Here is a 15434-nt window from a genome sequence, read left to right as displayed (position 1 = left end):
TAGGGACAGGAGAGCTGGGCTTGCAGCTCCTCATCACTTATGAATCTTTATTTTTTAATCAGGGAACACTCTCTTTACATCAGTTGGAAAGCCTGGCTTTAACAATATCAAAGTTCTCAGATTTGGATTTGGTAAGGTGATGGTAGCATCCCACCAGGATTTCACATTTCTACATTCCTGAAATTTGATGATATTCGGACCTACCTGGTGGAAATGTTTTTATGGGCAGGAAGCACAGTACAGAACCATAACAACAAAAATACAAGCAAAACAAAGGGCAGTCTAATAAAACGAAAACAATACATTGAAAGTGAAACATGTTATATTCATAATAATGTCCCTTTACTTCAATTGTTTCTCAATCATTGTTAAATCTGTAGTTTGTACACATCAACAACCCATGTGTTTACTAAGCAGATTTCTTCCTTATTTTACCTTGCTGTTGTTCATCTAGCTTTCCCCTCTTGTAACTGGATGCTCAAGTGGTGTGCCTTAGCACAAGTGCAGTACTTCAATTGCACTGTGTGTTAGTATCATTAAGAAAGCTCATTTGCATTGTGAAGTACTATGTAACAGGGTCTCTGGGTAAATTAAGTTGTATAGAATCCCCTCCCGCTGAGTATTTTGCGGCTGGTCCATTGGCTTCCATTGTGAAGAGTTTGCAAGCCTTGGCGTTTTCATGAACTGGGGTGGATTTCCTTGAGGACACTGGAGAGTTGGTGGGGCTCAGCTGCACTGCAGTTGTGTCCTGCACTGTATGTTCACTGGTTTCAATTTCAAAGGCAGCATTGCCAGGTTTGATGAAGCCAATATTGGAGCCTGGTTTGCACTTCCTTGCCCCATGGGCAGGTGGCCTACGGCTGCATATGCAGCATGCCCCAAAAAAAGTGAACGCTACAACAAGCAAGATGGGTCCAATGATTATAGGTGGGTTGTTTATGGGCAAGAAAGTACCAAAGGCAAAAGCCCCCACCAAGGTGATGTTGATGCCAGCTAGCATGATGCAGAGTCCACACGCGCAGCAAAGAGCTGGTGACGGAAGTCCCGGGGGTCGTGTTTTCTTCTGGACAGGTTTGTGGGACAATGACGAGTTGCTTTTCTCCGTGAACATCATTACTCTGGAATTCTCACAGACAGTATAAAATATCAAACCATGTCAGAAGATTCCATTATAAGCGTCCTTATTTTTCACATTTTCTGCAAGATAGAAATAAAATGGAAAAAAACATTAATTTGTTGTTCTGCAGTACATCAACATAAAAAGATAATAATGAAAAACATCAACTGCAGAGTGCCCTGCAGGTCTCCTACTATTCTGCAAATATAACCCCCCACACAAATATATTATACTTTTTGTGGCTCAGCTCACAAGCTATTCCTCTGTGCATGCTAAGAAATAGACCTGTCCATTGACTTTGAAGCAAGGAGTCTGTTTCTAAGATCTGGAAGGGTGAAGTAAGCATGTCCTCCAGCTGACATGGGGATATTGTCCATGCCCTGGGTTATCAACATAAATTGGCCATGGCATCACATTATTTTTATAAACCTAACACACAGCAGACCATTTTCTCGAATCCCCACTCATGTAAAGTTGACACCCAGACCCTTGTCCTGACATTCAATGTATAATATGTAAGACGTGCATGGTAGCAGGACTCCATGTGGTTGTGAGTGAAAGATTGCTGAGACCAGTAGGCTCAATTGTGGATTGCCCCTGGTTTTACATGGCACAGAATTGAAGCCTTGGGGCAGCCACACCTGACAATGAAAGTGTATTGCCTGCATTCTTGAGCTGGAGGGTTTAACCCTTGACAACGAAGTGTATGGGGTTGGAGGTGGGCTGTTGTTTCAAAATTCTATGGTGAGGTTTTAGCAGATGATTGCTAATTAGTCCTTCCTGAGCACTGACATTTGGGTTAAAGGTGAGGGATTGAGGTTGAGACAGCAGATTATTTTGTTAGAGGAAGGGAAGCTTCTAGGCAGTGTCTTCACTTTTTGGGTCTTCCTAAGTGCCTCTTCAGGAAGGCTTATGACAGCCACATGCACAGTTTTCACACATCATTGTGCTACTTTTGTGGGTACTGCTACCCGGAACCAACAATGTCACTACTTGATGTGAGAGCCAGAATGTGTCTGCCCCGCAGCAAGAACATAAAATATGAAATATGAAATATGAAAAGTTACCACTTAAACCTGTTCCTGAACATTGACAGCGGGGTCAACATCCTCTTTAGGGGAAAAGTGGATAAAGGTGGGACAAACGTGAGACCCAAACTGCCACAATAATCGATTAACTGGAGTTGACTGGAGTTGACCTGAGTTTGCCCAAATACCAATATCTTGTAGCCTCCCCAAGTGTTTCCATATCAAAACAATGTGAGCTGAATCAGCTCAACCTTCCCATCTGTGTGTCCACTCCAGTGACCCCCAACAATGGTGGATAACAGGCTTGGGTTGACTGTACTTTCTGTGCATTGAGACCATGGACACACACCAAGAACCAGAGGACAGACACCAGTCTCCGGGTGTGCCCAGACCAACATGATATGAACCACAGAACCACTGACCCGCACCAGGCCCTTCATGAAGAGAAGGAGGCAGACTGCAAGGCTTAGTCACTGAACCTGTGAAGCACCTTTGTTCATCTGCCTAAATGTGGCCTACACACTCACGCTCAAGCCTCACAAGTGTCCACCATCTCGGGCAAATCCATCACCTGAGCTGAACATTGAACATGAGCATTACAAGAGATTGCTTTGAGATCCATGCTGTAACAATATCCCTGCTTAAAGGAAACACAGACTGACCAATAGGTCACAGAAACCAGGGAAACCGCATATCTGCACCTTATAGACCTGCACTTTAATGTAGTCAACAATTTATTTTTGTAGATAATCCCCATAGCACCTGTGGAATGCAACCTTGTGGAGATTAACATTTCTTGTGTGTAGGATCTTTTTATGGTATGATGAAAGTACTACTCTTTGTACTGGATAATTAATTATTGTGTCTACTGTTTGACTATTTGAGTTCTGAGTGTCTGCCTCCTACAATACTGTGGTAACGAACACACAGACATGGTCACATTGTATTAAAGTTGAGTTTAATTTGTGCAAAGAAGCCACCCCAAGCAGCTGGGTACAACAGCACTGCCAGGGCCGTGATCTGTGGCAGACTAAAAGTACAATTTCCTCTAAAAGAATGTTGACTCCACACCAATGTTCCACATACCATTTTATGAACTGGTGTGGAATCAGAATACTACATTGGTTCTCTTCTTACACAAAACAAAATATTTTCTTTCTTTATATGACCAAACTAAACAAACAGATAAATTACGGAACAAAAATCCAAGACCAAATGTAAACAAACCTCCCCCCCCCCCAAATATAATCCCCAATGCAAATAGTAAATAAAAGATACAGCTGGAAAACACTCTAACTGAAAATTCTCATATCTACAAACTTATACAGTTCTAAGTAAGTTACTGTAGAACAACTATAACAATGATGAAGATAATCTACACCTAACCAGACTTTACTGTAGAACAACTTGTATAAATAATAAAATTCATCTATAACTGACCAGAATATTATGTTGACGTACACTCCTCTGCAGAGGTGGGAATTCCATTTGACCAGTCTGCTAAATATTCTGCACACTATGTTTCTGTTATGGAGTCTGTTTAGCCATGGTGCCTTCCCGGCATTGACCATGTGCTACTCTGCTGGATACAAAACCTTTACAACTTTAGAATGATTCCAACAAACGCTTCCTACCACACACTCTCCCAGAACATACTGGTATTGCAAACTTTAAATCACCTTTTCTGACATGGGAACATTTCTTTATTCGCACATAATCAGCAACCATGATGAGCTTATCTGAAACTTTTTTCCTCTTGTCATAATAAATCTTCTGTTTATGTTGGGCCAGTATAACATTCTTTGTCACAAGTATATCCATGCTTTCAACATCGACCGTATGCTTCAACCATCTTGACATCTATGCAAGTCCAAAGTCAGTGGCTGGTTTCCTATCCCTGAGAAGCTCGAACGGGGATGCTTGGGTGGTTGACTGAGGTGTAGTCCTGTAAAACCACAACATTGTTTGGATAGCAGAACACACACTCTTGTATGCAATGCCCATCGCACACACTCTCCCAACACCTTGTTATGCGGTGGCCCTCGACACGCAGGCATTGGGACAAAGCAGCATCTACGTTGAGCTGTAACAGAACCAACAGGTAACCGCAGGCTCTGTTGTGGGCTGGCTTCAACCTCTTGTCAGCACAAAATATGTGGTACCGAATACACAAATGAGGTCAAGCTGTATACAGGTGGAGTTCAATCTGTGTAAAGAAACCACCCAAGCAGCTGGCAACAACAGCACCGCCAGCATCATGATCTGTGGCAGACTAACAGTTCAACCACCTCTAAGAAAATGTTGACTCCACACCAGCATTCCACGCACCCTGTCACCAGTTGGTGAGGCATCAGAATACTACAAATACCTTCCTCAGAAGCCTTTGACTGCTCCCCCATGCTAACATAGGAGTCAGTTATGGAAAGGGCATATTTAGCTCAGTTTGCAGTTTGGCTCAGTAGCACATGCCTGCCCTACGGCCCCCTGAACAGAGTCCAACATCTACCAAGGATTAAATACAGTCAAAATCAGGTGAAGTCGAGTTTCATTTACAAATAACAGTTTAATATTGTTATCAATTATAAAGTTGTCATTGTGATATGTATGCAGAATATCACACCCCGAATTACTCAAGAAGCAGGATATTTCATGTTTATGTCTTCTACCAGCAAATCTGTTTTGGCTGCACCTCATGACTCCTTAAATACCTAAATATTTTATATAAATGATGATTTTTAAACATGAACCACAGTTTAGTGATATTTTCAGAGGTGTCCACAGTAAGTCTGGGCAGATAATTCCTCTCCGCCAGCGAAGTTTGTGGAGTTTTGAAACTCCGCACTCCGTTTGAAGTGCAAAGGTTTCAAAAACTCCGCGAGCGGAGCAGAGTAAGACTTATCTTCCTCCTAACAAATCCCAGAATAGGGTCAGTCATGCCTTCACGGTGGGCGGAATTTGCAAAAGCGACTTTCGCAAATTATCGCGAAAATGTTAAAAATCTCCAGCAAACACGCGTAAATATCGCGAAGATCGCGAGAAGAAAGATGTGATCGCGCGGCGCATTACATTACTGCGGGCGCGAACTGTCGCGAGACAGCGCAAATGGCTACCAACAATCCAACATCTTGTGGAGAACGCGACCGGATCGGGAAAACTTGTCGGCGAACGCGGGGATTCAGGTAAGGCGATCGCGCGAGAATGTATTATTTTACAGCGCGAGCAAGAAACAAATTATCGCTAAGCTGCGGAATGCGGAAATTTTGACATTTTCGCGCTCTCCGTGGAACGCGTAAATGTCAAATTATCGCAATTTCCGCAAGCGGAACGGAAATTTAGCCCAGGCCTAGCCCGTCACGCAATATGCCATGCGCACTGCAGTTCTTCCTGATAATTTTAATTGAACCGGAAGGCAAGTGGAGCCACAGCAGCAGGAGTAGGCAGGACACTGATTTGGCTGGAGGAAAGTAAGTCTCCTGGCTAGCATCCCTCACTTTGCGGGAGGAGGGGCGGGGGGTTTATCAGTAGCAGGAGGGGGGTGGGTTTTAGCAGGAGGCGGGGCTGGAGGTTTAGCATGGGGGTGCGTGTTGTGTTGTGATAGCTGCAGTATAGCCTTGGCCAGCCATGTGGTTGAGTATCGCGCCTGACTACGTGTTAGGAGGAGCGCAGGCTGCAATGAAAACACTCACGCATTAGGTATAATTCATGATGCTCGCGTGTGCTGGCTCTGACATCTTTCGCATGAGCACCTGCATTTATTTAACATGCCTGTGTATCGCGGGCTAAACCATAGAGTTACACGTCCTTGGGGAGGACCAACTATTAACCCCGTAATGGGGGCACACAATGAGCACATCCATCGCAAGCCTCGGGTGATGTTGATGTGCAACATAACATTGCTCCCCAAAATAGAAACAAACCCCAAACATAATGGAAAAATCTTACTTTCTTATATGACCAATGTCTCATCCCGGCTTCATACATGGTGATACACCAGCTCTGAATCACCAATCACATCAAGTGCCGGTTTAGCAATGATAGTCCCGGAGTTGACTGGATGGTTCAGTATTGCTGCGCCAGTTGTAGCGAGTACGGGCTTGTCTGCAGTTGTTGTCCAGTTCAGGGACATTCTGCATGTTCAAAGGAGTCCCCAATGGACTGCCATTCCAGTCTTGCAATTGCGCCGGCGGGACACCCTCTGGAGCTCTGGGCATATCACAGTCATCATCGGACCACTCCACATTTCCAGGATCCTCCATCCCTCGCTGTTGAGTATCATTATCAGCACCAGGATTGCCATAGTACTTCTTAAAAGAGGACATATTCCTGGTGACCATCTCCTGGCCCCTTTTTGCAGTGACTTGCGTGCCTAATACACTAACAATGTTCAAGGGTTCCTTTTCAAAAGGAAGTCTGTTTACTTCCGGGATGCCTGTCCTGGATCAGAACGATGTCTCCCACTTTGAGACTCGGAACTTCAGCTCTCCTCTTTTGACTGACTTGCTTGTTCGCCTTACTTCTCCGAAGGTCAACAGCATGGTCATTTATCCCGTCAGGAACCAACAGGGGATGATGTGGAATGGAATCTCTCACCACTCTCCCCATTGACAGGTGTCCAGGAGCTCGACCAGTAGTGGTGTGGGGTGTCTGTCGATAATCCCTCAAGAATTAATAGAATGATCGTTCCACCGAGTCCCCCATGGCCTCTGCTATTCGTATCACTTTGTTCAAAGTTCGCATGAAGCGCTCCGCTTCATCATTAGCTTGGGGCCATTTTGGGGTGATCCTTTTGTGCACAATCCCTCTAGATTTCAGGTATGATGCAAATTCCTGCCCCTGGAAGGGAGGACCATTATCCGTCTTTATTTCTTTTAGAGGTCTATGGGTGGCCATTACTTTTTCCAGCTTCGGTATGTCAGCCCCGGCACTCAACGATGACAGCACCTAGACCTCGGGATACTTGGATTAGTCATTGATTACGACCAGAGAGTGTCTCCATCGGAGAGGCTACCACAATCCATACTGACACTTATCCAGGGGCCACTCTGTAGTTTCTCCATGGCAATTGGTGCCGGAGGGCTCAGATCACCTTGGCTTGACACCAAGAGCATGATCTAACGGTCTCTTTAACAGCCTCATCCATATGAGGAAACCACACCTTCGTTCTTAGCCTGTTTTTCGTCTTCACCATCCCCTGATGGCTGGCATGAGCAGGGTTGACAGAATTACAAGTCGATGGCCTCTGAGAAGACATTCATTTGGGTCCTCACAGAGTTCCTGCCTCACATGATATAGGCTTTCGAGGATCTTTTGCGCCTCTGGAGTGAAGTATGTTTCCTGGCCTCTGAGAATATGCCATTTGTTGGTCTTTACGGCATCAAGCGTCTTCTGCAGGCATTCATCTTCGAGCGTCGCTTCACACAGATCACTTAACGATATGGGCAACGGGCACGATCTGTCAATTACATAACGGACATACTCTTCAGTTTCCTCTGCCTCTTCCATTTCACTGGGCATTGCTTCGCGGGGGTGCCTCAACAAATAGTCCACTGTGTTACCTATTCCTGGCTGATACTCTATACGCAATTGTATTCTTGTAACTGTAACAGCCACTTCTCAATGCGCGGAGGAGGCTTGGATGCCGTCCCAGTAAACCGAGGGATTAGAGGCTCGTGATCGGTGGCAACTAGGAATGGCTTTCCGTACACGTATAAGTGAAAGTCCTTGCATCCCCAATGTATTGCAATGGCCTCCTTCTCTATCTGTGAGTATCTTTGTTCAGTGTCCGTTAGAGATCTGCTTGCGAAGGCCACCATCACCCACATGTCTTCATCCCTGCGATGTTGCAGAAGAACACCTCCCAGCCCCTTGGGGCCAGCATCGACAGCCACTTGAGTCTGTTGTTGGGGATCAAAGTACCTCAGGGTGGTATGGCTTGAGAGGGCATCCTTGGTTGCTTGGAATGCAGCCTCCTGTTCAGGGCCCCAGGCCCACGGAGCCGACATCTTTGTCAGCTCCCGCAGTGGAGTGGTCAGCGAGGATAAGCCTTTAATGAACCTACCGCAGTAATTCACCATGCCCAAAAAGCTACGCATTTCAGGCACATTGGTAGGAGCCTGGGCAGCCTTAATGTCCCGCACTTTGTCCAGATCAGGAGCAAGTCCATATATTGATAAGACATATCCGAAGAACTGTAACGTTTGTGTTAGGAACTCACACTTCTCTCGATGGAGTGTTGTAACGTTTGTGTTAGGCTCACACTTGTCTTGATGGAGTGTCAATCCTGATTGTTGGATCCATTGAAGCACAATTTTGTGTTGGTCTTGGCATGTACAAGAATGTCATCACTGACATTGACGACTCCCGGGAGGTCTATAAGAAGCTTTCTGATCGTATTTTGGAACACCTCAGCAGCGCTCGATATCCCGAAGGTCAGTCTCTTCTAGCGCCTAAGACCAACATGCGTCGAAAAAGTTGTGCTATATCGCGATCTTTCATCAAGGACCAGTTGATGGTATCCAGCCCTCAGATCCAACTTTGAGAACCAACTGGCTCCTCTGAGTTCCCCGATAATGTCATCAATGGTGGGAGTCAGATGCCTTTCTCTCTTGATCGCCATGTTGGGAATCCTCATGTCGACACAAATCCTTACTTCTCCCGGCTTCTTAGGCTTCCTTGCGACCACAAAAGGTGACACCCAGGGCGATGGAACCTTCACTTTTTCAATTATCCCTGCTTGTTCAAGTTTGCACAGTTCTTTTTCCACTAGTGGCCACAGGTGAAATGCACTAGTGATTCTACTTTCTGAGTGTCATACGCAATAGTGGTTTTGAATCTTCCTTTGATGGCAAGTGGTTTTGTTTGCCCATATGTGAAAACCTTGACCTTGGCAGGCATCAATGGGGGAGGTGGGGTCATCTTCTGGTATGCTTCACATGCCATAATGTTTATAGTTGCCCCAGTGTCTATGATGGCTGTAAACGGGCGCTCTGCTATTATAACTTGGCATTGCAACAGACGATTGGGTAGTGGCTGCTGACCAAACGGTGAACACTGAATGTACTGTGTGTTCCTCTTGGCCATCATCGTCCATGTCACTGGTTTGTTCATGAGATTCTGGGATCATGTTCACCTGTGACTTTGTCTCTCTTCCTTTGCTGGATCTTCACACTTTCATAAAGTGGTTCATCTTGCCACAGGCTGTGCACCTTTTTCCTCTGGCAGGGCATTCTGACGGCCTGTGCAGCGGTCCTCCACAGTAGCTGCACGATCGCCTTTTTGGGCATCTGGTTCGGCCTGATGACGCACTTGTCTTCTGGGTTAGACATTTACTGGCTCCGTCTAAATGGGAGTTTGGAGGACTGCCTCCATGTGTGCAGCTCTGACCTTCGAGAGTTCCTTTGTTCTTCCCAAGGTAAGTATATCTGCCAGCAACTTCCCTGATTCTTCCAGGATTCGCTCCCTCAGCTTCGCCGAAGCGCAACCTTGAATGACTTGACCCCGTATCTCCTCTATCTCATCTCTGGACCCACAGGCACTCACTAATTCCTTTAGGCATGCATGGAACACATCTAGTGAATCCTCAGGTTGTTGCCTTGCTTGTCTAAATACGAATCTTTCTTAATCTTGGTTCGCCATGGGCTCAAAATACTCATTGAGAGCCGCAATTACCGTGAGATGAGTCTTTGGTGCGGCTCCCACTACAGATTTCTCAATTTTATATACTTCTTTCCCACCAAGATGCAGTATCATGGCCCTCTTCGGTTCATCTTCCACCTGCGTGGCTTCAAAAAACAGGAGCATGCGATCCACCCATTCTCTCCACCTCGGGGCCTGAGCCGATGGGGCTCCTTCCACTGTAAAGGGCTCTATCGCTGGTAAATACGCAATATTGTCTCCACGACTGCCCTAGGTTGCCCCCCTTTTGTCCGTGCTTAATTGCCCCCCTCTGTGATGCAGTGTTCTGGGGCATCAGCAGTGCTAAGCTGCTACTTACAGTTGCTTGCTTGTGTGTTCCCTCACCGGGCCAGCTTTGTGTCTCCACGCCCTGGGTTGAACTCTCGAACCCTACTGCTGCACGTGGTTGAACCAGGCAGGGGCTGATTTTCAATTCCCCTACGTGTTGGAACGTTGAACCAGGAGCTTCAGGCCAGGCCTTCCAGCACGAGCACCACGCACGTTGGTAGAAATGCATAGCCGCCACGCCGAATTAAGTGGTTTTCGTCGTCCCGCTCGTTGCCAAAAGTTATGTTGTGATAGCTGCAGTGTAATCTTGGCCGGCCATGTGGTTGAGTATCGCGCCTGACTGCGTGTTAAGAGGAGTGCAGGCCGCAATGAAAACACACACGTGTTAGGTATAATTCACGATGCTCGCGTGTGCCGGCTCTGATTTATTTAACGTGCCCGCGTAGCGCGACCAAACCATAGAGTTACACGTCCTTGGGGAGGACCAACTATTAACCCCGTAACGGGGGCACACAATGAGCACATCCATTGCAAGCCTTGCATGATGTGCAACATAACAGTGCGGTGGGGCCGGGGGGGCAATGAGTGACTCCGCCAGCCACGGAACTCCGCGGAATTTCACAGAGTTTTCGAGTAACGGAGTACTACTATGCAAACTCCGCCCACTGTCCACAGTTCATTTTAGCGATAATTGAAGCAGTCACCACTTTTTCATTCCAATAACAGATCTTATGTAGTGGGACAAAAGTGCGGGTTTTATAAAATTATGCTAGAATATATGAGTTGTAAAAGAACGACTTCTCAGTAACCAGACTTCTATTGAAGTAAATAAAACTATGCAGCAATTACCTGTTTTTTACAACCAAATTAGGGCAAAGTAATCACCTTTGCGGCTTGAACCTGGAATGCATGCACAAGAAGTACGCAAATGCATATCTGACAGGTACAGCATGCACATCAGCGGGACAGTTGGCAATCGAAGTCCCATGCTGCACACTAATACAGTAAGATTGCCTTTAGGTTCTGCACTGATGGTGTGAGAAAGTGGCTCTGTATATACTGTTCCCAAATAGGTACAGTGTGTACAGAGTCCACAGTCCCCAGAGGTTTGGCAGAGGCTAAAGTTAGATATAACCTTACTCTCTAAAGTGGTAGCTTGGTCGAGCAGTAAGGCATTATCAGAGGACAGTGTAAAGAATTTGTTGCACACACTCGGTCACCAAATGGTCTCACACACTCAATAACTGAACTCTAGGCCAATGGTTTATATATAAAAAAATGATATGCTTGTTTAATTTTAGAACCAACAATAGGTATTAAAATATACTTTCTCAGAATGAGATGCTTTATATAAATACTTTTGCAATATGCAATTGGCTTTTGTAGGAAGTTACAAGTGGTTGCAATAGGCAACACAATTTTAAACACAATAAGGCATTGAGTTCAATGGAAGTTTCAAGTTATTTGCAATAGATTACTTTTTGGATTACTTTTGGATAGACCTGGGTACTGTAGGGGCACAGGGCTCCTGCTCCTGTGCCCACACCACTGGCATAGGGCACCCAGCTAGAGGGGTCGCTGATGTATGCCATGGCAGTGTAGGTGGTGGGCATGGCACACAAGGATGTGTGCCATGTCGACTCTTTGTTTTGTCCTGCACCCAGACACCCAGCCTGCAAGGGCAGTGTGTGTGTGTAAGGGTACAAGGCCTCTAAGGGTGGCACAATGAGTGCTGCAGCCCTTAGAGGCCTTCCCTGGTCACAAGGCCCTGGGTACCTAGGGTACCATTTACCAGGGGCTGACATGTGGCCAGGGTTTGCCAATTTGGGTTTTGTGTTTTAGGGAAGGAACATAGGCCCTGGGCACCTGATTGACAGGAGTCCAGGGCACACTCAGTCAAAGTACATTCAGCAATTCAGCAAAAAGTGGGGGCATACCATGCAAGAAAGATGGCACTTTCTCACAGATGGCTGTGTTGCTAATACATAAAGCTGCAAGGTTTTTGCAAGTACTAGAAGTGAAAGAAGTCAGCTTCTAGCTGGATCGTGCCGCGGCGAAAATTCCAATAGTGACCTCACAATACTTTCCTTCTCGTAGGTTTGCAGAGATGAGACAATTGGGAGTCCCAAGTTTCACACAATGGCATTTAAAGTTTCCGACCTATCACGTCTGCGAATTCAGATTGCTCATTGCATGAGACTCAGACTTCGCACTGGAGTAGGACCATGAAATGGAACTTAAAAGGGATGGCATGGCAAAGAAAACTATGCAGGTAAACTTGCAACTAGCATATCAATAGACAGCCATTCTAGCATTTTGTTTGATCAATGTGTGGAAGCATGGAAATGCTGGATGGTTGGAACAGAAATGCAATTACAAATACAGCGCTTCACTTCCATAGGGCACAACACTGAAATTGCTCCATCAATCACAATGGAACCTGGCTTGCATACAAAAATGTGTGTCTCTTTTTTATGCACCGTGATGAACAGCACCTGACTGTAGAGATACAAAGACAGTAATGCATGTTGACTATTTTTTATGCATGCAAAACAAATTAAAAAATACTAATTATAGGAGTGAATATGATTTTAATCATTTCCTTTCTAGAACAAGCTTATATTTGACAATTATATTCGCTTTTTTCACTTTTATAATTTCTTTCAACTATATGACGCATGCAACGAAATTTATTTTCAATAATGGCTAACCTATGTTTCTTTATGTTCATAGGTTAATGTCGCTCTTAGTGTCCTTTGGAGCTGTAGTATTCATAAGATCAGTGTTATCTGGTTTCGGAGGGTGCAGAGCAGTGTGGACGGCTAATGCCACTAAGAATGAATGTCGTGTTAAGGTTACATCATTTGAATACAGTGCAGGGTGAACAGTTTGTGTCTCTAGAATGAGGCACATAGGACTCAGAATCCATGCAATAAATAAGACACATTGTAATGATTTGTCTGTGCTCAACACCCGTCAAGAACAAACACCAATCAGAATTTCAGAGCAACTCTTTCTTGCACTGAGCCTTCTCCAAGATTTTTTGCCTTACTCCTTCAGTTTTTGCTTAAGTCGTTTTGTTGGCCCTAGGACTCTGCTGCACACATTACCACTGCTAACCAGTGCTAAAGTGCTTATTCTCTCTCTTAAACATGGTGAAATTAGCTTACACCAATTGGAACATTTAATTCACTTGAGAGTTCCTAGTAAGGTGGTACTACCTTTACCCAGGGTCTGTAAATTACATGCTAGAAGTGTGCCTGAGCACTTATTGAGCCACCCACTTAAGAAGCCTTTTGAACATGACTCTGGCCTGCCATTGTAGCCTGTCTGTGCAGGTTTGAGCTGCCATTTTGACCTGACAAGATAAACCTTTTGCCAGGCTTAAAGCCTCCAAATTTAATACATAATGTCACACCTCGGGTAGGCCCTAAACTGCCTATGGGACACGGTGCAGTGTGTTTAAAAAGCTTGACACATGCTTTTAGTTTTTTTTTTGCCCTGGCACTGACAAACTCCTAAATTCATTTTTCACTACTGTGAGGCCAACCTCTCCCATAGGCTAACCTTGGGTTACCTTATTACATTAAATACGTGATATATTTAAATTGGGGGCAGGTAGGGAGGTCAAGTTTGGTGTTTAAAGAATTTTTATTTAAAACCATTTTTAATGGTAACGTCTGATATTATGCCACAATTCTGAAAATGTCACTTTTAGAATGTTGGAATTTTCTTCCCTAACCATTTGTTGTCTGCAGCTTGGAAGGCAGGAAATTCCAAACATCTCTGGGGCTGGAAACATCTAGAAACTTCTCCTACTTCAAAGCTGGCATCAAGAAGAACTGCTACTCTGCTACCTTGCTACTCTGCTGCCCTGCTGCCTGAGTGAGAAGGACTGGACTTGAATCCAGGACAAACAGAGCAACTCCAAGGGCTAGTTGTCCGGCCTCCTGATGAGAGCTTCTGGAACAGGAAAGGCTCCAGCTTTCTTGAACCCAGCACCTGGACCCTTCCTGCTGTGAACCTTGCCCTCCCAAGTCGTGCCACCCAGTCCTGGACCCTTGGAAGTAGACCAAAAGGGGCTCTACCAGCCCAGCTGTGATACTAGCAGGCCAGATGCAGTGCAGCGCACCACCCAACACCTCATCGGAATCGCTGCTGTGCAATGCATCTGAATGCAGAACCTGCCATTGCAGCTCCTCAAAACCGCATCAAGAAGCATCTCATCGCAGAACCTGGCATTGCAACCCAGCACCTGCTCAGAACTGATGCTGCTCAAGACATCTCAATGCAGGATCTCACGCCGCTGCCCCGCGACTTCTGATCCGCTACTGCATGACACATCCTAGATGCAGAAACACAATTGCAGCCCCACAGACCCCTCAGAGCCACTGCTGGGTGACACATCTTCAACTAGTATTTAAGGTAGTTTGTTCAGTGGGCCTAACCTGGTCCCTGTATTTGGCCTGCGCAGATCGCAAGCAGCCTAAACTTGTGACTTTGTCCCGATCTGGTGCGACCAGATAACCACAGTTGGTGCTTTGTGCTTTTAAGCACTATTTTTAATCAAATATTTCGAATTGCATATCTTTGGTTTTACTGATTTGATTTTTGTTGTTTTGATGTCAAATACTTTATTGCATTTTACTCTATGATTCTAATTTGATATGGGATTTTACTTGTGTTGTGCTTTTACTTTATTACTGTTTGAAGTGCTGCATAAATACTTTACACTCTGCCTCTAAGGTAAGCCTGACTGCGTTCGTGCCAAGATACCAGAGAGCTGAGCACAGGTACATTTGGAGTATGCTTGTGTTTCACCCTGACAAGAACTGTGGTTGCTACCTAAGTAGGTTTCCACCATTCCACGACCAGTAACCCAATTTCCTACACATTTGTTTAGAGCCCCACGTTTGCACAATCAGTCTTTCAGTGTACAGAGCTAAAGGTGTTATGTTGATTTGTATAGCGAGAGGCTATCCAGGCACTGGGCAAGGTGCATATGTCTTATATGAAGAGTGAGATGTTTAGCTTTTTGCAGAACTCAAGAAGTGAGGAGGAGTTCTGATCATGTCTTGGGTGTGATGTTGGATGATGCGAGACCTACAGTTTTGCTTTAGTGGATGCGGGGAGTGTGTATGAGTGGGAGTGAGGCAGAGCATTGCTGTCTGGTGAAAGTGTATGCGTCTGTTCAAATATTCCGGTCCTGTGTTATGTAGGGCTTTGTATGTGTCTGTGAGGAGTTTGAATTGGCTGTGCTTGTGAATGGGAAGCCAGCGAAGCTTCCTGAGGTGCGGTGTGATATGGTCTGTGACATGGGGATCTAG

At 45.4% G+C, this 15434-nt stretch overlaps 1 protein-coding gene across 1 annotated transcript; it reads right to left on the bottom strand.

The window, feature by feature from the left end:
* Nucleotides 1-565: 565 nt before the first annotated feature.
* TMEM275 (transmembrane protein 275) lies at nt 566-1111 on the bottom strand. Its single transcript, XM_085599956.1, has one exon. The coding sequence runs from the start codon at nt 1109-1111 to the stop codon at nt 566-568; it is 546 nt and encodes a 181-aa protein (XP_085456082.1).
* Nucleotides 1112-15434: the final 14323 nt, after the last annotated feature.

This window comes from Triturus cristatus, chromosome 4_2 (genome assembly GCF_964204655.1).
Source record: "Triturus cristatus chromosome 4_2, aTriCri1.1, whole genome shotgun sequence".
Classification (NCBI taxonomy): domain Eukaryota; kingdom Metazoa; phylum Chordata; class Amphibia; order Caudata; family Salamandridae; genus Triturus; species Triturus cristatus.
This window is presented reverse-complemented; position numbering and strand designations above follow the sequence as displayed.

What these genes read in the sequence shown, in the direction of transcription:
- TMEM275 (XM_085599956.1), bottom strand. Translation starts at nt 1,111, where the DNA reads ATGTTCACGGAGAAAAGCAACTCGTCATTGTCCCACAAACCTGTCCAG.